This window comes from Hemitrygon akajei, chromosome 6 (genome assembly GCF_048418815.1).
Source record: "Hemitrygon akajei chromosome 6, sHemAka1.3, whole genome shotgun sequence".
In the NCBI taxonomy this organism is placed as follows: Eukaryota; Metazoa; Chordata; class Chondrichthyes; order Myliobatiformes; family Dasyatidae; genus Hemitrygon; species Hemitrygon akajei.
In genome coordinates, this window is record NC_133129.1 from 167997281 (window position 1) to 168020974 (window position 23694).

The 23694-nt window shown below is 42.2% G+C and overlaps 1 protein-coding gene across 1 annotated transcript; it reads left to right on the plus strand.

Moving 5' to 3' along the window:
* The first annotated feature begins 315 nt into the window (after positions 1-315).
* On the plus strand, positions 316-16965 carry svip (small VCP interacting protein). Its single transcript, XM_073047727.1, has 4 exons — positions 316-438; positions 11492-11542; positions 12972-13091; positions 16485-16965. The coding sequence occupies exons 1-4, from the start codon at positions 376-378 to the stop codon at positions 16497-16499; spliced, it is 249 nt and encodes an 82-aa protein (XP_072903828.1). The 5' UTR covers positions 316-375; the 3' UTR covers positions 16500-16965.
* Positions 16966-23694: the final 6729 nt, after the last annotated feature.

Here is a 23694-nt window from a genome sequence, read left to right on the forward strand (position 1 = left end):
GTACCTTGATCTGTTTAATATGGGCCACCAGACCACCTGCAGTGAATTTGCTCGCCCTTTTGATCACAGACTATCCAGGGAAAGTTTATGGACAATTAAAAACGCAGTAAAGACTGGAGATGTAAAACAAAAACACAGCAAAAAGGGGGACAGGCTCCTGCGAACCAATCTCGAGTACCGGTGGGCGCCCTGTGCGTGTCACTGTCGGAGGAACCTCCCAACCTGCACCCTCCTGCCTGGGCTTGAGCCTCCTTCTCCGTCGGGCGACGCGACGCGACGCGACGTGACGTGACGCGTGACGCGGGGGCCGGGAGGGCGGGGTTGGTGCCGGGAGAAAGTGCGTCTGGAGACCCCTTGTTGGCGAGCGGTGCCGGGATGGGAATGTGTTTGCCATGTCTGGGGGGCGCGGCGGACGACGTGGTGCAGACGCCCGATCCCGTGAGTGGGGAGTGTGTATGGGAAGGGAGAGAGCGTTTGGTGTCAGAGGGGCCGGCGTGGTGTGTGTGGGGTGGGGGAGTGGGAGCGCCTGGGGACCGGTGGGGGGGTGGTGAGTGTGTGGATTATGGGTGGCAGGGGTGGCTAGTGACAGAAGTAGTGAGTGGGGGTGTCTGGAGACAGGGGAGATAGTGGGTGGATGGGGAATGGCGATTAGGAACAGGGGGCAGGGGTACAGTGTGGGGGGAGAGTGGGGTGTCTGGAGACAGGGACAGGGGTCTGGACAGTGGGTGGGGAATGGTGATTAGTAATGGGGCAGAGGTACAGTGTGAGGGGGAGAGTGTGGTATCTGGAGACGGGTCTGGACAGTGGGTGGGGAATGGTGATTAGTAATGGGGCAGAGGTACAGTGTGAGGGGGAGAGTGTGGTGTCTGGAGACGGGTCTGGACAGTGGGTGGGGAATGGTGATTAGTAATGGGGCAGAGGTACAGTGTGGGGGGAGAGTGGGGTGTCTGGAGACAGAGACGGGTCTGGACAGTGCATGGGGAATGGTGATTAGTAACAGAGGGCAGGGGTACTGAGTGGGGTGTCTGGAGACGGGGACAGATACTGGATGGGTGGGGTATGGTGATTAGTAACTGGGGCAGAGGTACAGTATGGGGAGAGTGGGGTGTCTGGAGACGGGGACAGATGCTGGATGGGTGGGGTATGGTGATTAGTAACTGGGGCAGAGGTACAGTATGGGGAGAGTGGGGTGTCTGGAGACAGGGACAGGGGTCTGGACAGTGGGTGGGGAATGGTGATTAGTAACAGAGGGCAGGGGTACTGAGTGGGGTGTCTGGAGACGGGGACAGATACTGGATGGGTGGGGTATGGTGATTAGTAACTGGGGCAGAGGTACAGTATGGGGAGAGTGGGGTGTCTGGAGACGGGGACAGATGCTGGATGGGTGGGGTATGGTGATTAGTAACTGGGGCAGAGGTACAGTATGGGGAGAGTGGGGTGTCTGGAGACAGGGACAGGGGTCTGGACAGTGGGTGGGGAATTGGTGATTAGTAATGGGGCAGAGGTACAGTGTGGGGGGAGAGTAGGGTGTCTGGAGACAGGGACGGGTCTGGACAGTGGGTGGGGAATGGCGATTAGTAATGGGGTAGAGGTACAGTATGGGGGAGAGTGGGGTGTCTGGAGACGGGGACAGATACTGGATGGGTGGGGTATGGTGATTAGTAACTGGGGCAGAGGTACAGTATGGGGAGAGTGGGGTGTCTGGAGACGGGGACAGATACTGGATGGGTGGGGTATGGTGATTGGTAACTGGGGCAGAGGTACAGTATGGGGAGAGTGGGGTGTCTGGAAACAGGGACAGGGGTCTGGACAGTGGGTGGGGAATTGGTGATTAGTAATGGGGCAGAGGTACAGTGTGGGGGGAGAGTAGGGTGTCTGGAGACAGGGACGGGTCTGGACAGTGGATGGGGAATGGTGATTAGTAATGGGGCAGAGGTACAGTATGGGGGAGAGTGGGGTGTCTGGAGACAGGGACACAGATACTGGATGGGTGGGGAATGGTGATTAGTAATGGGGCAGAGGTACAGTGTGGGGGGAGAGTGAGGTGTCGAGACAGGGATGGGTCTGGACAGTGGGTGGGGAATGGTGATTAGTAATGGGGCAGAGGTACAGTATGGAGGAGAGTGGGGTGTCTGGAGACAGGGACAGGGGTCTGGATAGTGGGTGGGGAATGGTGATTAGTAACGGAGGGCGGGGGTACTGAGTGGGGTGTCTGGAGATGGGGACAGATTCTGGATGGGTGGGGTATGGTGATTAGTAACTGGGGCAGAGGTACAGTGTGAGGGGGAGAGTGGGGTGTCTGGAGAGAGACGGGTCTAGACAGTGGGTGGGGAATAGTGATTAGTAACAGAGGGCAGGGGTACAGTGTGGGGAGAGTGGGGTGTCGAGACAGGGATGGGTCTGGACAGTGGGTGGGGAATGGTGATTAGTAATGGGGCAGAGGTACAGTATGGGGGAGAGTGGGGTGTCTGGAGACAGGGACAGGGGTCTGGATAGTGGGTGGGGAATGGTGATTAGTAACGGAGGGCGGGGTACTGAGTGGGGTGTCTGGAGATGGGGACAGATACTGGATGGGTGGGGTATGGTGATTAGTAACTGGGGCAGAGGTACAGTGTGAGGGGGAGAGTGGGGTGTCTGGAGAGAGATGGGTCTGGACAGTGGGTGGGGAATAGTGATTAGTAACAGAGGGCAGGGGTACTGAGTGGGGTGTCTGGAGACAGGGGGACAGATACTGGATGGGTGGGGTATGGTGATTAGTAACTGGGGCAGAGGTACAGTGTGAGGGGGAGAGTGGGGGTGTCAGGAAATGTGGGTCCAGATGTTGGGTGGATGGGGTATGGTGATTAGTGACAGGAGGGTAGGAGTACAGTGTGGGGGGAGAGTGAACATGTCTGGCTACTGGGGGATGAAGCCTGGAGTGTAGACAGGAGGGGGAAGAGGGGTTTAGTGTGGGGGGGTCTCTGGTGACAAGGGAGCAGGTTTACAAGGTGTGGGTGGGAGGGAAGGGGGTGGCTGGTGGTGATGGGATGGGAGTACAGAGTGATTATGGGAATGGAGAGTGTGGGGCTATTGCAGACAGGTGTGTATGTGTGTGCTGGGAGAGAGTGTAGTTGTCTGGTGATGGGAACAGATAGTCTGTGGGGGTAAGAATGGGGGCATCTGGTGACAGAGATGATGAACATAAAGAGTGGATGTGGGAGGGAAGATGGCACAGGGTAAGGGGCTGTGTCTGCAGACGGGACGGGGATACAGAATGTGTGTGGTAGGAAGGAGTGGGAGCGTCTGAGGACATGGGAGGTCGGGTACAATACCAAGTGGCTGTGGTGGATGAGGGAAGAGAGGAGTTGCCTGGTGGAGGGAGGCATATGGTGATGGGGTGGATGGGTTGGGATAAGAAGTGACCGGGTCTGTTGATGGAATGGTAAAGGCTACTGAGAGTGTGGAAGAATATGAAAAAGCGCTTGGTGATGGGTCAGGGAAGAATGGGTGATGGAGTGGTACGGAATGTGGATGGGGGTGGTTGAGTGGAGGGTTTGAGGGATGATGTGACTTGGACTGGGATATCCAACATATGGGAGGGGGAAAGTGAGTTGGGGGCTTCTGCCAATACTGATGAGTGGGAGGATAGTGGTAGAACCAAAGTGGATGTTCAGAGGCAAGTGGGTATGGAGAGTAGTGGGGGGGGTGGGGGGAGAGTGGGGGGAGAGTGGGACTGACTGGTGATGTGGGACTTCACCAGTTTGGGTCAGGGATGAGGGTCTGTTTAATGGAACAGAGGTGGAGAGAGATTGTGAAAGAGGGCGTGGCAAGGTGATGGATGGTAAGACCACTTTAGAAAAATCAGGACAAAGATTGGGTGTGTCTGCGGCATGATATCAGATGTGTTGGGAGTGAGTTAAATGGGCGGGGGGGGTACAAGAAATGTAAGTGCTGAGAGAGAGGGATTCAGGAGTGGAGGTGGGTGAGAGAAACGTTAGGGTTGTTAGATGGGGAGGGGCAAATGCTGTGTTTAAGGAGAGTTTTGGGGAATGGTGAGAGGGGAGGTTGGTGGTGGGTGGAGTGTGGTAGCATTTGCAGGAAGAGCTTCGGGAAGGCAGAAGTGAGATGGGTCTGCGAGCAAGTCAGGTCAGGTTTTATGTGGTTGCCTGAGGGTTGAGGCGATAGAGCTCGGATGTATTTGGTGAATGTGACAGGTGGGATTGGGGAGAAGATTGAGCTGATGAGTAGGGATCCATTTAGATTGTTTTATAGAAGTGGGAGATGTTCAGAGGCTTGGGGTGAGGGCAGAGTCGTGGTTGTGGAGTGACTCAGTGAGTGTTTGGCACAATGGTGCTGGGTGGGTATGTGATGAGGGAATGTTTGTTTACAGCCACTTGTTTATTGTATCTGGCACTTAAATGCAATGAAGTAAAAACTTTTACCATTCTGCTTTCATCTGTGACCTGCACCTGTTGGTAAATACTCCAATCCCATGAGATTTGCTTTGTGCTGACGTGTTTTTAAAATTCAAATACTCATGTGTGCACCATTTATTTTCTAAGTAATTCAGGTAGCATTTCATAGTAAAGCAGTCTTGCTTGACCTAGTAAATCTGACATGGTGGGGCATCTGTAAAAGTTGGAATTTGTTTATTGTCCTCAGTGAGTTGACTGGAGATCTGTAGGTTATATGAATTAGCATATGGTAGAAAGCATAGGGCAAGACCTGTTGATTAAGATTGCAAAGCCCAGCCCATTAACAGTAGAAGTGTGAGTGTTTACAACATTGCACTGTTAACTGTTCTAGTGTACATCTATGCCTAAATAAATGAGATGGTGCTGTCAGGGATTCACTGCTTCAAAGTGTTAAAGCCCTAGCTGTGAATCATGCATAATTCCTCTAATCATGCTCTGTGTTACAAGGAACACTAATCTTAATTCCTTTAACTGCTGAGACTGATATTTTAAATATTGTATGCAAAACATAAGCTTTGCAGTTCAACAAAAATACTAAATATTTCTGTCAGGTTTGCAATCCAGTTTTGAGATGCATAAAAATTATTGTTGGAAGTGAAGTGTCAGCTAGGAGGAGGAGTATAGGAAACTGATACAGGACTTTGTGATATGGTGCAACTCAAACTACCTGCGTCTCAATGTCACCAAGACCAAGGAGATGGTGGTGGACTTTAGGAGATCTAGGACTCACATGGAGCCAGTGATCATTAATGGAGAGTGTGTGGAGCAGGTTAAGACCTACAAGTATCTGGGAGTACAGTTGGACGAGAAGCTAGACTGGACTGCCAACACAGATGCCTTGTGCAGGAAGGCACAGAGTCGACTGTACTTCCTTAGAAGGTTGGCGTCATTCAATGTCTGCAGTGAGATGCTGAAGATGTTCTATAGGTCAGTTGTTGAGAGCGCCCTCTTCTTTGTGGTGGCGTGTTGGGGAGGAAGCATTAAGAAGAAGGACGCCTCACGTCTTAATAAGCTGATAAGGAAGGCGGGCTCTGTCGTGGGCAAAGTACTGGAGAGTTTAACATCGGTAGCTGAGCGAAGGGCGCTGAGTAGGCTACGGTCAATTATGGAAAACCCTGAACATCCTCTACATAGCACCATCCAGAGACAGAGAAGCAGTTTCAGCGACAGGTTACTGTCGATGCAATGCTCCTCAGACAGGATGAAGAGGTCAATACTCCCCAATGCCATTAGGCTTTACAATTCAACTGCCAGGACTTAAGAACTTTTTAAAGCTATTATTAATGCTTTTTGAGCTAGTGATTTAGATGCATATCATATTATTACTGAGTTAAGTATTGTATTGTATGTAATGAGTTTTTGCTACAACAAGTGTATGGGACATTGGAAAAAAATGCTGAATTTCCCCATGGGGATGAATAAAGTATCTATCTATCTATCTATCTATCTATCTATCTAATTTACTAATGGAGAAGGGAGAAAAATAGTAGGTCATTTGGTCCTTCTGAGCCCGCTCCACTATTCAATATAGACCATGAAGAATGGTGGTGAGTGATAAAAGGTGCCGGAAGTGATGTGAGGAAAAACTTTGATCTGGAACTCATCGCCAGGGGTTATTGTAGAGATCAATTTCATGATAGTATTCAAAATTTAAAAACTTTTAAAATGCAGTGCTATGGGGCAAGAGCAAGGGAGTGAAACTAGGTGAATTGCTCTTAAATGGAGTTGGGAGGGAATTCATAGGTCTAATAGCAGCCTCCTGAGTTGAATGATTATGTGCTTAGTAACTTCCATTTATTCTGTGTTCTAATGTTAATTAGCAATTAACTCTTTTATTTCAGTAAAACTTTAGACACTTACCTTAGGGAGTCCAAGCAGTGAGTGTGTAAGTGGAGAAAACTCCACAACATAATCACATGAGATATACATAGTGGCTTATGAAAGTTAAGGTTTACTCCAATGTAACTTTTTTTTAACTTGATTTAGACTAGAGGAATCGATGTAATTGGAATCTTCTGATTGAACTGTGATAATTGGCTTTGGTTCAATTGCTTTGAATTTCTCTTCTAGAACATGTTTAATCCCAGAATTATTTCTGTGGCATAAATTGTCAAGTAATCCTAAATGCTTTCTGTCAACAGAAATAAATTCATGTTTACTTGAAACTGATGTTAAAGCTAAAATTTGAACAATAGTACTTGATGTTTGATGAGCTACAAAATCCATTATCACAGTGCAATCCTTTGCAGTTATTTCTGAGGGACTTTGACTGTTTGCTTTAAATCCTGATTTATTTGCTTAGTATGTACTATACTTTTTTGGCCAGCCTAGAAAAAAAATAGCTGTTGAATCTGGAAAACAGAAATAACTGGAAATTTGCCACAAGCTAGGTTGTGTCTGTGGAAAAAAGACATCCCTTGTATGTTTTGTGTCAGTCTGATAGTTCTGATGAGAGCATGTTGTTTCAAATGCTATTAAAAACATACCTGGTCTTTATGCAACTAATTTAATATTTTTAGTTTTAGAGGCTTTTGAAATTTGTGTTGAGTGATGTTCAAGAGCTACTGTATAAGATCATAAGACATGGAAGCAGAATTAGGCCATTCAGCCCATTGAATCTGCTCTGCCATTCCACCATAGCTGCTCTTGGATCCCACTCAACCCCATACACCTGCCTTTTCGCCATATCCTTCGATGCCCTGACCAATCAGGAAATGATCAACTTCCACTTTAAATATACCCATGGACTTGGCCTCCACCACAGTCTGTGACAGAGCATTCCGCAGAATCACTACTCTCTGGCTAAAAAAATTCCTCCTTACCTCTGTTCTAAAAGGTCACCCCTCAATTTTGAGGCTGTGCCCCCTAGTTCTGGATATCCCCACCATAGGTATATCAGAGGAAACTTCAAAACATATATAACTTGGGCAGGAAGATCTTGAACTCCCTCAGTATTTCTGTTTTGATTTCTGAATATGCAAACCACCAGTTGTGGTCAATTTATGCTATTAGCAGTGTGGTTCCTTGCATTAAAGGTTTATATTGCTGCATATTAAATCTCATATCCAATCTGCATAGTGGAATTTCTGTTACATAAGCTGAGTAGAAATGGTGACAGATTATGGTGTTGGTAAATATTTAAATATATTATGGATGAGCTCGCTAAGTAGCTTTTAAAGTACTGTTTGCAATTTCCAGTTTTAAACATAACTATAAAAGGATGTACACACCAGTTCAACTAGGATGCGCATATGTTTTTGAAAACAATAGAACTAGCTAGAAAGCTTTCTAAAAGGGCACTCTGAATATAATAGAAGTGTACTAATAGATTATACTTAAACTTTTGAAACACTAGTTAGGTCTGAACTTGAATATTACTAATTCTGGGCTCCCCATCTTCGACAGAATGTTGAGCTCTTGGAAAGGATGTAAATTTAATAAAATAATCCAGTGAAATAAAATGTACACAAAAAGCTGATCTGGATAGCATTTTTTGAGGGAATTTCAGAGCCATATTCATTTGCTTGCATTGGTTTTTGCATTGTTTTGTCTCAGTGAGGCAAGCAAATAATAGACAAGAGAAAGAGGGAAGGTTCTTCCTAACAACACACACACAAAGTGCTGGTGGAACGCAGCAGGCCAGGCAGCACCTATAGGGAGAAGCACTGTCGACGTTGGCCCAAACCCACTTTTACAGCCATATATCCTTCTTTGGAACGTGTCTTCTCAATTTGGACCTTCTGAGGATCCCAGGTCTCAGCTTCACCCCACCCCCTCCGGTCTTCTCCTATCATTTTGCATTTCCCCCTCCCCCTCCTACTTTCAAATCTCTTACTATCTTTCCTTTCAGTTAGTCCTGACGAAGGGTCTCGGCCCGAAAAGTTGACAGTGCTTTCCTCTATAGATGCTGCCTGGCCTGCTGCGATCCACCAGCATTTTGTGTGTGTTACTTGAATTTCCAGCATCTGCAGATTTCCTTGTGTTTGCTTTTTAAGGTTCTTCCTAAATAAGGTGTAGGAAGCAAAATCAGACAGGGCTCTTCAGATATATAAGGTAGCTTTTTATAATTATAAGAACCAATATAAGCCTTTAATGCAAGGAACCAGATTTTGCATGGCTATTGACAATGTAATTGACCACAATAGAGAGATCCTGGGAATTGTTTGCAAGTAAGTTTCACATCAGTGGTGCGCAAGCTAATGGAACAGATTCCTAGGGACAGGAATTATGCAGATCCGGGGAAACAGTCTTGTTGAGGGTAGTCAGCATGGCTTTGTGAGGGGCAGGCCATGCCTCACAAGCCTTATTGAGTTTATTTGAGTAGGTAACAAAACACATTGTAGATAGAGTGGGGGGTGTGGATTTTAGTTATGCATTTAACAAGATTCCTCATGGTGGGCTCATCCAGAAAGTCATGACTCCTGGGATCCATGGAAACTTGGGCAGGTGGATTCATAATTGGCTTGCTCAAAGAGGGCAGAGGGTGGTAGTAGATGGGGTATATGTTGCCTGGAGGTTTATATGTTGCCTAGTGGTGATTACCACAAGCTTCTGTTTTGGTACCCCAATTCCGTGATTTTTATAAATGACTTGGATGAGGAAATGGAAGTGTGGGTAAGCAGATATCACAAAGGTTGATGGTGTTGTGGATAGTGCAGATAGTTTACAATGGGACTTGGACGGGTTGCAGAACTGGGCAGTAAAGCAGCAGATGGATTTCAGATAGAAGTGTGAAGTGATAGACACTTAAGACGATCAATCTCAAAAACATAATGTTAACGGCAGGATTCTAAGCAATGTTGATAGCACAATATAGAATGTATATGATGCACTGGCCTTTATTAGTTGGGCTGAGCTATGATGTAATGTTGAAGCTCTGTAAAACCGGTTAAATCACCCTTAAGAGTATTGTGTTCAGTTCTGGTCGCATCATTATAGGAAGGATCTGAAAGCTCTAGAAGGTACAGATGAAATTTACCCGGATGTTGCCTGGATTAGAGAAAAGGTTAGGCAAGCTAGGGCTTTTCTCTTTGGATCGAAGGAGCATGAGAGGTGACTAATAGAGGTGTATAAGATTATGAGAGGCATAGAAAGCGAGGACAGCCAGCAACCTTTTACCAAGACAGCAATGGCCAATACGAGGAAACATCTGTTTAAGTAAGTGGAGGAAAGTTCGAAGTAAATTATGTACATGTCACCGAATACTACCCTGAGATTCATTTTCTTGCAGGTGCAGCCATTCACAGTAGTACAAAGTAATACAGTAGAATCAATTAAATGCTTCAAATAAACAAAGATTGACAAGTAATCAAAGTGCAAAAGAAAACACGTTGTGCTAATGCAAAAAAAAACTAATAATAAAATAATAATACTGAGGACCTGAGTTGCAGAGTCCTTTAAAGTGAGTCCATAGGTTAGAAATCAGCTTAGTGTAGTGGCGAGTGAAATTGTCTATGCGGTTTCATGAGCCTGATGGTTGAAGGGTAATAACTGTTCCAGAATCTGGTGGTATGGGAGGTAAAGCTCCTGTACCACCTTCCCAATGGTAACTGAGATGAGAGCATGGCCTGGATGGCGATTGTCCTTGCTGATGGATGCTGCTTTCTTGTGGCAACAGTCTTTTTAGATGTGCCCAGTGTTAGGGACTTAGGGGGCAATGTCAGAGGTCTTTTTTGCACAGTGGTGGGTGCTTGGAACACACTGCGGGGGGTGCTGGTAGGGGCCGATAAAATAGTGCCATTTAAGTCGAAAAGGATATAAGAAAACTGGTGTAGGAGGGATCGTTAGTTAGTTTATATAGGTTGGCACAACATCATGGGCCAAAGGACATTTGCACTATGTTCAGTAGTAAGGGGGTAATTAAATGGGTAAAAAGGGAAGAATTACTCGCCATTGGGAGGGTGGAAGGGAAAGCAAGACTATTTGACAGTTCCTTCAAAAGTTGGCATATATGGTTAGCCAAATCATTGCTTCTTCTGTTGCATAATTTGGTTCTGTGAATAGTCACTCATTTTGTAGGTAAAATGAAATTTAATCATTTAAATTACAATTAAGTTGTACTTGTTAACCTGAGTCCAGTTGCTTTGAGCAACTGTATATTTGGCTATTTATATTAGTATATTTGGCTGGATGGTTGTGAAAAATAGGCATTTAAAACAAATTGTGGATAAATTTTAAAAAGAATGTAGCATGATGCTGCATTTATCCACGATTTGTATGTTTTTAAAAACTGATGCTAGTTGTATCCCGACTATGCCTCTCCTTGGCATCATCTAGAATCTTTTGAAAGTAATTATACAGTAATGCCATCCAAAGAGAGAAACTTACTGATTGTTATCACGCTACAACAGTCACTGAGATCAGAGAATCTAAGATTGGAGTAAGACACGGATATAATGCAGATGGGCCTGTCAAATTATGAATTCCTATTTGGCATGTTTTGATGTTGGGTAGCTCTGGGTTTGAATGGGAGGAATCCATGACTGACATTGCATATTGAATAAATTACTCCAGTTTGTGTTTTGTCTGACATATCATGTTTGTTCTTCTGTCATGTATGGGTTGTTGCAGTTTAATCAGTCAAAATTACTTAACTCACAAGAATAGAGTAAAGGTGTTCTAGTTAAGTCCAACTTTAGGTTAAACTTTAGAATTTTGGCGTGCAGGGTTAACTGGAAGATACTGTGTACTTGGCCTAATTCTGTTACTATATCTTATTATCTTATATTTGCCTTTTTTAGTTGTAATTGTGCCACCATTTCATGTTCATTAGTGATTAATCATTGATGCATTGTAGATCAGGGGTCCCAATCTTTTTATGCCATGGACCCTTACCTTTAGCTGTGGACAACAGTTTGGGAATCCCTGTCCTAGATCCATCAATGTTGGGTTTGTAATTGCAGTAAGTTAGATCCATTTTATTAAACTTTAAGACAAGGCAAAGGTTGCAAGTTTGGTATTATGATCTGAAATTGAGAGTATTATAATGATAATTATTTCATACCAGCTAATGTATTCTGATTTATTTAACTACCTAGGACACAAGAAGGAAACAACTAGCCGAAGCTGCTGAGAAGCGCCAGAAAGAGGTACAAATGCTAATTAGCACTTTCCTGAAATATTTCGATAAAGCAACGGAAGGTTTTCCAGTATTCCAGTTGGTGGGTGTGCATCAGTATGGGGATTCTTTGCAAAGTCTTTCTAAGACATTGGCATTGATACTGAATGCACTCCGGAGTAAATACAGTATGTACTATTGACAACACATACAGCACTTGCCAAATCGCATTTCTTTTTATGAACAGCATTGTAGAATTCAAATGTGCTATGCTGCTAATTTATTATTTATTTTCTACTTTTAAAACTTTCATATTAAATTCATTGCTAATAATATTAGATGGAACCTTACTGGTCCAAGCTTGCTGCTTGTGTACGTTTTGGATCTGAATATGCAGGAATCAAGAAGATGATCTGAAGCATCTTGGTATCCAGTAGCTGGTCCACCATAATGCTGCTGAAAGCTTTGACAGCTATTTTATTTAAAAGCATTCCCCCTCCATCACCCATAACTTGTAAGAAGATCACTAAAATGTTTTTCAAGCCAAGCTTATTAAACAGTTATTTCATGGCTTTATTAAAACCTCTTGGGAAAGTGAAAGCAGATTCTGGAGAGGTTTTCTTCCAAAGAAGCTGACAAAGGACTTGAATGAGTACAGTCAAAATAATAGCTGTAGGAATGCGAGGTGAGATTTGGGGCAGTGGTGCATGTGGCAACCTAGTTTATCATCGGTGGCTTTAATTCCAGCTATTTTGATTTGTCATGTTGGAATCCATTCTCTGCATTGTACCACTGGTCTCTCTCCCTTGGTCCCTGCCCATTTTTAAATCGTTGATTCAAAGCTGTTCTACTTGAAGCTTTAAGTTTGCAATCAATGCCTGTCATATACCTAAAGTGTGAAATTATTCCACTGTAAATAATGTGCACAGAGACTTTTAAGAATCTAGAATTTCTGGAATGAGAAGAAGAAGCTGGAGAAGCTGGAAAAGCAGCAAATAAATTCCTTAGTCTTGTGCCCGTTTGCCTCCTTCCTACTTATCCAAACTGTTCCACCTTTGAGAAGAAGGTCTTTATTCCATTTTAAACCACCATATTGATGCAGTATTTGAATGCAACTGGTTGCTGCTTCGGAAAGAGACCAGGAAAGAAAGTGAGGAGCAATGTAATGCATGCATTTGGGGGTAGGAAATCTTGGATACAGCCAATGCAGTTTAAAATGTTGGGCATGCTGTTTTTGATTTTCTGAAGTGTTGGCAAATCTGTCAGCTTTTCGTTCTATGAACCAATTTTTTTTTTTTTTTGAAGTCACTTTTTTAAAACTTGTCTGTAAATCTCCTTGATGTATGGATACCACAATGCATCTCTTATTCAGAGCTGTTCTACTTGAGGCTTTTAAGTTTGTTATGCCAACAAAATGTCTATATGTTTATTTTCTATATCTAATGTTTTCCTCTATAAAGAATGTACACAGAGGCATTAAGAATCCAGAATCTGTGGAACGAAAGAAGAAAAAGCAGGAGGAGCTCGAAAAACAGGAGATGAATTCCTTATCTACAGGCGGTGGCGGCGGTGGCCTTCGGGTGAGGGAACCTTCATGCTACTTCAATGACTAGGAATTTGCCAATTAATTCAGATAATTTTTTGGGGGCAGATATTGGAATTGGGTATTGGCTTAGCTCTATAGGGAGCAATGGTTCTAAAACCCAAGTGTTTGTTACCAGCACCAAGGTCCCTCTCAAAGTTGGCTAGATTTAGTATCTGTATGATGGTGATGCCAGTGGCACTCACAATAACTATTACATCATTGCAAGCACAGAGCAACTTTGGGATTAAATTTCATTATCCCAAAGTTTAACTTGTGTTATTTCATTGTTTTACAGAATCAATATTTTTAGCATGCAATTACGAATAAAACTAAATTCACATGAAAATTGATTTAGTCATTACAGGCATGAGTATCTTTTAACATAATTACTGTCAGTCAACTTCTCTCATTGGAAATTAAATACTAGTAGTTTTTTTCTGTCAGGTTTTAATTGGGGGTTATTTTAAAATTATAAAGATGAAAGGTGTGCAGGTGCTATGTCTCTATTTTCTGTTTATATTGGATTTTGTGTAGCGCATTTATTATGGGTAATTTATCATGTGGGTTGGGGTGTGGTAGAAATGAAGTGAAGACTGCAGTTACGTGTTCATACTTTGTCCTTAGTCAGTTTTAGCCTGGTTAGAGCAGGGGATAGGATGGGGTAATTATTTTTTAACATTAACTTTTAAATATGCAAAGACTGCTAATGCTTAAGTATGTTTGAATATGCTGAGACTGCTTATTTTGTTGTTTCACCAGTGTTAGTTTCATTAGTTTTTTTATTGTTACAAGATTTTGTCTTTGGTTTCTTAATGAAGGATCAAACATACTTCCTTCAATTTAGAAATTTGTTAACTGTGGAGCTCGTCATACAGTGTCAAACGCCGCCCCCCCCCCTCCCCCCGTGAGCAGTTTTGGTTTGTTTTCAAGTAATCTCCACAAGGACCACTGGTTCTTACCATTCAGCCTTCCTTTTTTTTGTATTTATTTCAAAACAGAATTCACCTTTTCTAATATCCACATTCTTTTACATCCTTTTTCCAACACTTTTGGTTATATCAGCCACTTGGGGCTCTGACTATTTTCCTCCACTGTCAGCATTTTATCCACAAAATATTTAAAAAACCTAATCATGTGAAAACAGTCTTGATTATGACAGTCCCAGTTGAAAGGCTTATTGCAAAAGAAATGGACCTGGTGATTAACTTGAACTGATAATGTACATCTTGTACAGACGGCTTTATTTCCAAAGAGTTAATTTTGTGCCAAATTCAGGAGTTGGTTTAGTAGAAGTCTGGTTGCAGTTGTAAAAACTCAGAAGTATGGTGATTATATTTTGAAAAAAAAAAACACTAACCTCTGGCTAAGAAAACTTAGCAATTCATAGCTTTAACTAATGTTTAGAAAATCCTAATTTACATGTTTTTGAAAGCTTTTTGCTTTTAATTTTTATGTTTGGTAGTCATCACTCAATATTTTTATCATAAGGTTCTTTTAATTAAGATTGAAGTGAATGGTGCCCTCCATTAAGACTATATGTGAACATGGCACAAATCTGTATAAAGGGGTATGATTTAGTGGCCATTACAGAAACGTGGTTGCAGAGTGGAGAGGATTGGGAATTAAATATCCAAGAATATCAGGTAATACGGAAGAATAGGCAGGAAGGTAAAGGAGGTGGGGTAGTGCTCTTAATTAAGGATGACATCAGGGCAATAGAGATGATATAAGATGTAAGGAATAGAATATTGAATCCATTGGGTAGAGATTAGGAATAGTAAAGTGAAAAACTCACTGGCGGGAGTTGTCTATAGGCCGCCAAATAATAACATTACAGTGGCACAGACAGTAAACCGAGAAATATCTGGGGCGTATTTCTCAGTTATCATGAGGCACTTTAACTTGCACATAGATTTGATGAATCAGTGGGTTGAAGCAGTCTTGAGGGGGACTTCATAGAATACGTACGTGATATCTGTCTTGAATAGCATGTTACTGAACCTACAATGGAACGTGCTGTCTTGGATCTGGTACTGTGCAATGAGATAGGTAAAATTAGCTATCTTCTAGTTAGCTATCTTGGAAAGAGTGATTATGATTGAGTTTCTCATACAATTGGAGGGTACAGTAGTTTGATCTAAAACTGATGTATTATGCCTAAACAAGGGAGACTGCAACAGGACTGAGGAGTTGGATGGAGTAGACTGGGAACACAAGGCTCTATGGTGGGACATTTGAGGAACAGTGGAAAACTTTCAAAGGAATTTTTCATGGTGCTGAACCAAAGTTAAAAGCAAAGACAGTAAGGGTGTTGAGAGCCAGCCTTGGGCAACTAAGGAAGTAAAGGAAGGCATCAAACTAAAAGCTCATGTGTACAAAGTCGCCAAGAGTATTGGGAATCTGAGAAATTGGGAAAGCTTTAAAAAGTAATAAAGAACCATTAAGCGAGCAATATTTCTTGTGTTCTTAAGTGTGTAATCAACAGCCACAAGCATTGTGAAGTTGGGGATCAAAGAGCTGAAATGCCAATTATGGGAAAGTGAGAAGTCATGTTTCATTTAGGTTTTATGCCCTTGGTTTTGTTACCCAGCTGAAAGAAATTGATGCTCATCCCAGATATTAAGAATAATGCATTAATGTACATTAAAGTGAATATCCTGATAGCTATTTCTTTATTTATGTTCCGCTTTGTGATGTATGGAGTTGTTTTTTCCATACTCAGTTTTATCCTTTGTGGAAGTGTTTCTTTTGGTTTGCCTAGGGAAATGCAATTATTGCATAGCTTTTGCTGAATTTAGGGAATTGTATATTCCTAGAACCAATCTGCCATTTGCCAATGTTTTGTGTGGCCACTGAGACTTCGTACCTGAAATGCTTGAAGGTGTGGTGGGATTGCAATGGGAGTAAAAATACCACAAAATAAATCTTAAGAGTTGGTGGAGTAACTCAACAAGTCAGACATTTGTAGAGGAAACTGGGCAGAAGAAGTATCTCAACCAAAATGTTGACTGTCTACTTCCCTACACAGATGCTGCCTGGTCCACTGAGTTCCTCCAACATCCTTTTTGTTCCAGATTCCAGCATCTCATTCTCTTGTTTCCATAAAATTATCCGAGTGGCCACAATTATGAGACATGCACAGCTGTTTTATCAGTCTGTTAACATGTTTCTGTCTGACCATGTGCTTAAGCTGCCAACACTAAATATGAAATAATAAAGGTTTAGCAGTCCTTTATTGGCTTTCCTTCTTTTTCTGCACTGGTCACTTATTAATTTGAAATCTATATTGCTTTGGCTGTGAAAGTAAGGGTACTTGGCCAGCCAGTTTTGTTATGAATTGCCCTTGCATCGTTAAAGTTCTGTAAATGTAATTTTTTTTTTATTCCAGTGGCAAGTTGGTTAACGGGTGTGAAGAACAGATGAACAGCTCCAGTATTGCCAATGTAGCATCAGCCTTGCCAGCAATGGTTACTGAGAAGTTCATGTTCTCTGCGTGGCTTTCAGTGTTGTGTGGTTAGGAAGATCCAGAAACGTGCCATGCTGCTTCGCATTGAATGTTCAATACAAACGCTTTCTGTACTCTTACAGAAAAGTACAATGTTTTTTTTTGCAGTAACTTAAAAACCTGATTAATGTTTTATCTGACCAACACAGTGATTGTTACAAAACTGTGAACACTACTTATGGCTTCTGTGTTGCACATCCAGAGTCCTTTGCTTTTGTTACATTGTATTAGGTATTTATTTTCTACATATTGCCATTATTTGTAGAGCAGTGTTGATTGTAGATTTTTGTAGATGATTTTGCTGCATCTTTATTAGCCAAGGTTTTCTATATTTATATAATAAAAACTCTAAACCTTTGTGCCTTGGATATAGTGTGGAGAAATGAGTAATAATTTATTTTAATGCTGTAACTTATTTACTAAAATAGCATTAATTTGGAGCACCTCTTAATTTGTTGTTTTTTTTTTCTTCCACAATGTAGACATTTATTAAAACCAGATCACTATATACAAATATCTCTAAACTGTATGTACTCAACTCATTTAGGAAAAATACCTTTGTAGTACTAAATTTAAAATAATCTATTTGTGATAACGAATGAATGTACTTGTCTTGAAAATTGAGATAAATTGGTTATTAAATGTACATTTACAAATACAAGAAATACTAATATAAATGTCAAAATAAGAATGTTACTCATTGTGTTCCTCATTTCACCTTGCAATATCTTTCAGAGTCAACACTCTTGATTTTGCCAGTTTTATTTTAGCAGTTGACAAGGATGCTTGTAATGTAGTATTCAGGTGCACACAACTCTGGTTTGCAAATTTTTATTAACAGAGAATCATTGTGATGTTTACACTTTGCAGATTTGACACTACTTGGAAGGTAAGACCTATTGATTGGTTAGATGGTTCTGAACAGTAAATTGAGATATTGTTGAAAGTGTGGTTGAAAGCTTTCATGTTTTTCTTTTTGGCTTATTGGAAATAAAGAAGAATGGGGTGAGGTTATTATAGAATAACGTTACACTATAAGTCAAATCTCTTCCAACAAGGTAGGAGGTTGGAAATTCAATGAAGAGCAGTTTGCCTCTTCTCTAAGACCAGGAAACATGACAGTGTAGCCACTTACCACAAAAGCTGTCATTTTTGAAAAGCATTTTCGTTTCATCATTCTGAGTTTTAATAATTTCTTCTTGCAAGCTCTCTTCCTGTTCTTCCACCTTGCAAAGAAGTGGGTTAACTACCCAGTCTGGAATTCCAGAACGTTCAAATCCTTGAATTGATTCTGAAAATCCTTCTTCAGTGACTGCAGGTGTAAGCATTACTCTTGCAAATCACCTTCTGTGAAAGAGTGCCATTCTTTCCATGCAGCGAAGCGGTGAGAACTATTTTGCTTATATATTTTGAATTTTTTAATAAAAGTGGACTCTGCACTTCTTGCCTGGATTAAATTGAAATTCTCACCCTGTGGTTTCATATTTAAAATGTTCATTTCGTCGTTCAGATCAGTTGGGTATGTCATATCTCCATGTAGAAGTTCAATCTTGTTTCCCAAGCTCTTGTCGACTTTGAGCAAAAGTTCAAACACAGTGTCAAAAAAAAGATCAAAACAGTTTTTTTGACAGCCAGTGCACTTCAATGTGAAGAAGCATGCGTTCAAATTTGCATAACTGGTGAAAAATTCTCCTGTTTAATGGATGAGATTTAATTTTGTTGATAGCAGATATTATGAGAGCCATGTTTGAGAGAAGTCGCTGCCTGAGATTTTTGGCTGCAAGATATTGACAATGTATTATGTAATGGATTGCAAACCAACTAGGAATTTCTTTTTTCATAAATGCCACTGAATCTGCATGGCGATCTGTCATATATGGTGCTTCATCTGTTGCACAAGGAATCATATTCCTGATTGGAATACTTTTATTCTTAATATACATTTGAACTCATCATTGATTCTGCATTGATACTTGTTTTTAGCCTTTTACAAAAGAGAATCTCTTCATATTCTGTTTTTGTAGCTCTGTGCATAGTTGATAATCAATATCTTCAATCGTTTTGTGAATGCAAGTTACTACTTAGATGAATTTATTTTAAAATACTGGTATCCATTTTGAGAGCAGGTGAGCACTTATGATACAGCAGGCATTATTAATCTTTCACCAGTGTATATGATTTTCCACACTTTTATCATTTTAGAAGTGTTATAAGAAGCAATGAGACCACTGTCAATGTCATTTTTAGCTTTCTTGGCAAATGACTCGAGAGTGCAATACTTTTCAAATGCTTCTGGAGCTGAGTACTATAAGTAGCCTTTTCATGGTGTCTTTTATGAGAGTGTTCCTACAATCTTCATGGTTTCATGACTTCGTTAGACAAATAAAACATGGGGCGTTGCTAATCTGAAAGGAATGGAATAAAACCATACTCCACTTATGTAATTGTATTGACACGTTTTCTGTAGTTTCTGTTTCTTAGCAGGATTAGAATTCAAGGCTTCACCACTTTCAGACTTGAGATCGCCGTGCCATACGTATTTATCCATCATTAACGAGGCTAAATTAAAATTAAAAATTAACACAAACTGAGAATGGCTATCGGATGTTGATGATGGCAGCAAGTTGAGATGGTTTATCAGGTCTTGTACCTCAAGTTACGGTGCCACTTACTCCCCCTCCTCACCAAGAATCTTGAATGCCCCCCCCCCCCCCCCCGGACATGTAACTGCCCCTGCTGGGAATCAGTACTGTAGGTGTTGAATTTTAGATGCCTTTTCAAAGGTATAGGGACCTGGGACTAGGGCATGGCTAAGAGCATGTTCGTGAGAAGGTGGCAAGTCAAATGTTTTATATTTCAAATGAACATGACATGCTTGTGTTTTTTTATGAAATGTACTCCATTGTGCCAAAGCTTCAGGTTTGATCTGTGAACCCGGCAAGCCTAAAAGACTGCAAAAACGACTTCCTAAAATAATGCAACATGCAATAATAGCAATAAAAGATTGTGCTGGAGAGAGTGCAGAGGAGATTCATCAGGATGTTGCCTGGATTGGGGCATTTTTTTTGTTACAGCAAGAGTGGATATGCTGGGCTAGTTTTCCTTGGAGTACTGAAGGGGTTATCTGATTAAAAATATGTAAAATTATGACAGGCATAGACAAAACATTTTTTCCACTAGGAGGAGTATCAAAAATAAAGATAAGTGTTAAAATGAGAGAAGACTAAGATGAGGGAAAGATCTTTTTTTACACAAGGTGACTGATATCTGGAATGTTCATCCAGAGAAGGTGGGGGAGTAGGATACAATGATTATGTTTGAAGTATTTAGACAAACATTTAAATAGACAAAGCATAGAAAAATACAGTCCTAATTTGGGCAAATGGGTTGGTGTGGGTGTCAGGGGTGGGGTGATTGGAAGGGACTAATGAGTCTGATTCTGTACTGTATAACTCTGAATTGTGAGAATTTAGAGTAGCTGGAATTATTGAACAGAGAAGGTCAAAATGTTTGGGTGTTCAAAATCATAGATGTGGAATAAATTGTTTGTTTCCAATGGCATCTGGCAGGGTATTCCAAGAGTTGCTTGTCTTAACTGGCAAACAGAACCAAAGGTAAGGGGAATTTATGAAGTGAGTTATGATCTGGAGTGTACTGTGAAAGGAAGATGAAAGTAAATTCAGTAATCACTTTCCAAAAGGAATTGGATGAGAATGAAAGGAGGATTGCAGGATTAGGCAGAATGCGCAGTGTGTAACTGGGAAGATCTTTTGGATACCTGTGTAGACTGAGTCAGCAGGGCTCATTCATTCCATAGAAAACCTCCAGCACAATACAGGCCCTTTGGCCCACAATGCTGTGTGGAACATATACTTTAGAAATTACCTTGGGTTATCCCTAGCCCTCTATTTTTCTAAGCTCCATGTAGCTATCCAGGAATCTCTTAAAAGACCCTATTGTACTCCAAACCTATCCTTACTATTGCACTTCACCCCCAATAAATATACTGCTGGGGTAGACTTTACCTGTAGACCAGAAAGGAAACTTCAACAGCTGTGTACCTCTTCAAAGATCCATTATGAGATCCTGGGGAAAATGTTGCCTCATTGGGAAAGGGATCCATTTGTCATCAAATAGAGATTTTGGTAAGCATCATCAATGAATTTGCCCATCTGAAGAAAACCATGAGGGCCAAGACCTCAACATGGTATGAATGACTTGTACAAATGCAACATAATGTACTAACTCCGTACTTAATGTCTTGACTAGTAAATGAGAAGGGTTCTAGAGCAAAGTGATTTGGGAGCACAGGTCCATGAGTCATTGAAATCTCTCCAGTTCTAACCTCATTCCTGCTGAATGCACTGCTCTCCACTTCCTCTGCACTGATCTTAACCTCACCATCAAACCGCCAGATAATGAGGGGGGGTGGGGTGTTGTAAACTGACTTCTACCTTGATGAGGCCAGGCGACAATTCTTAGTCATCTCTTACTTACCTCTTGGACAGGACCAGGCCATTGACTCCCATACCATCACTGGCCTTATTAACTTTGGGAATCTCCCATCCACTGCCACCAACCTCATGGTTTCCATACTCTGCACCTACCTTTTCTATCTCCTACACAAGATCCAGGTAGACCATTTTTTCTGCTTCTAACTGCCCCACCAAAGTTGTATCTGCATACCTCAAATCCCTTTTTATCTACCCCCCCCCCCCCCCCCCCGGCGCCACTTCAGTCCCTTCCTACCTATATTACTGATACTTTAAATGCTCTGGATCTTTTCAATGATTTCAAGTTCCCTGGCCCTGATCATTTCATTTTTGCTATGTATTTCCAATCCCTATACACCTCCATCCCCCATCAGAAACTCTCTGCATCTTTCTAGACAACATACCCAACCTGTTCCTCTCTACCACTGCTCTCCTCTGTCTGGCAGAACTGGTCCTTGCTCTCAATAATTTCTCTTTCAGCTCCTCCCACTTCCTTCAAACCAAAGGTGTAGCCATGGGCATTCACGCCAGCCTTTTTGATGACTACGTGGAACAGTCTATGTTCCAAGTCTCCACCAATATCTCTCCCCAATTTTTCCTACACTACATCACTGACTGTATTGATTTACTTCTTCCACCCATGCTAAGCTCATCAACTTCATCAATTTTGCCTCCAACCCTGCTTCAAATTTACCTGGTCCATGTCTGACACCCCTCTTTCTCGATCTCTGTCTCTACCTCTGGAGGCAGTTTATCTAATGGTACTTTTATAAATACACTGATTCTCACAGTTACCTGGACTACACCTCCCTCCACCCTGTCACTTTTAAAAATGCCATCGCCTTTTAATTCCTCCGTCTCCGCTGCATCTGCTCTCAGGATGAGGCTTTTCATTCCAGAACTAAGGAGATGTCCTCCTTCAAATAAAGGGTGTTTCCTTCCTCCATCATCAAGCTGCCACCATCTGTATTTCTTCTATTATGCTCCTGACTGCCCTCACCTCTTTCTCCCGCTGCCCCACCTGGGATAGGGTTATGCTTGTTGTTGCATACCACCCCACAATCCTTTGCATCCAGCACATAGTTCTCCGAAACTTCAGCCATCTCTAATGGGATCCCACCACCAATCACTTCTTTCTCCTGCCCCCACTCCCAATTTTCTGCTTTCTGCAGGGAGTGCTCCCTACACTACTCCTTGTCTGTTCGTCCCTCCTCACTGATATCCTCCTGGTACCTAACCTTTCATGTGAAACAAGTGCTATAAGCAATCCTTCCAGGTGAGGTGACACTTCACCTGTGAGTCTGTTGGGGTCACCTATTGTATCTGATGCTCCTGGTGTGACCACCTGTATTTTCTTGAGACCCGGCGTAGATTGGTAGACAGCTTCACCAAGCTCCATCCGCCAGATAAAGTGGGATTTCCAGGTGACCACCCATTTTAATTCTTCCCGTTCCCATTTCTCTACTGCTGCAATGAGGCCACATTCACACTGGAGGAGGAACACCTTATATTATGTCTGGTAATTGCCCCCCCCCCTTTATTATTCCCCCACTCCCATTTCCTGCTCTCACCTTATCTCATTACCTGCTCATCACCTCCCTCTGGTACTCATCTCCCTTCCCTCTCTTCCCATGATTTTCTACCCCCTCCTATTGGATTCCCCCTTCTCCAGCCCTTTATCTCTTTCACCCATCAACTTCCCAGCTCTTTACTTCACCCCCCTTCTCCCAGTTTCACTTATCACGTACCATCTTCTACCTCCCCTCCCCCCACCTTCTTGCTCTGACCTATCTTTTTCTCCAGACCTGATGAAGGGTATTGGCCTGAAACGTTGACTGTTCACTCCTTTCCATTGATGTTGCTGAGTTCCTAGAGTATTTTGTGTCTGTTGCTTTACTTTTCTGGCTTTTGCAGATTTTCTTGTATTTGTACTAAATGTATTTTTCAACTCTGTGATGCCCTTTCAATGAACTGCACTGTATTCCTACATCCAATGCATCAACAAGATGGTGCTGGCAATATACAGCAACGTTTTGTTGGCATATCACCAAACTAGTAGATGTACTTCTCAAGTATATGTGGTGCAATCCACAGCCCTTTACATTTCCCTTTACAAAACATACTTTAGAAATGTCCTCTTTTTTTAAAAAAAGTAGAGATTTTACAATCTCCTGAAGGAGTTGAACTTGATTCTCAAGAATGTAGGTACGGCATCTTAACGGACAAAGGTCAGTCATCGCCAGAAGAGAGGATACCGAATAAAGTGTTGAGCCAGATTATAACATTGGCCTGGAAGAAGTGTTCAGCCCCTCTGCTCTGTGTCAGCCAAGATTCCCCCACCCGAGTCCATCATGTCTGCCTGCGTTTGTCCCATCTCCTCCTCTGTTTGCAGCTACTGTTGGGCAGGAGGTGCAGGAGTCTTGGGTCCCACACCACCAGATTCTAAAGCAGATGTTGCCCTACATCCATTGGGCTCTTGGACCAGTGTACCTGAATTCACTCACCTCAGTGCTGAACTGACTCCAAAGCCGGTGAATTCAGTTTCAGAGACTCTGCGCTCACTTTCTCAGCATAATTTTTTCTCTCTGCGTGATTTGTCC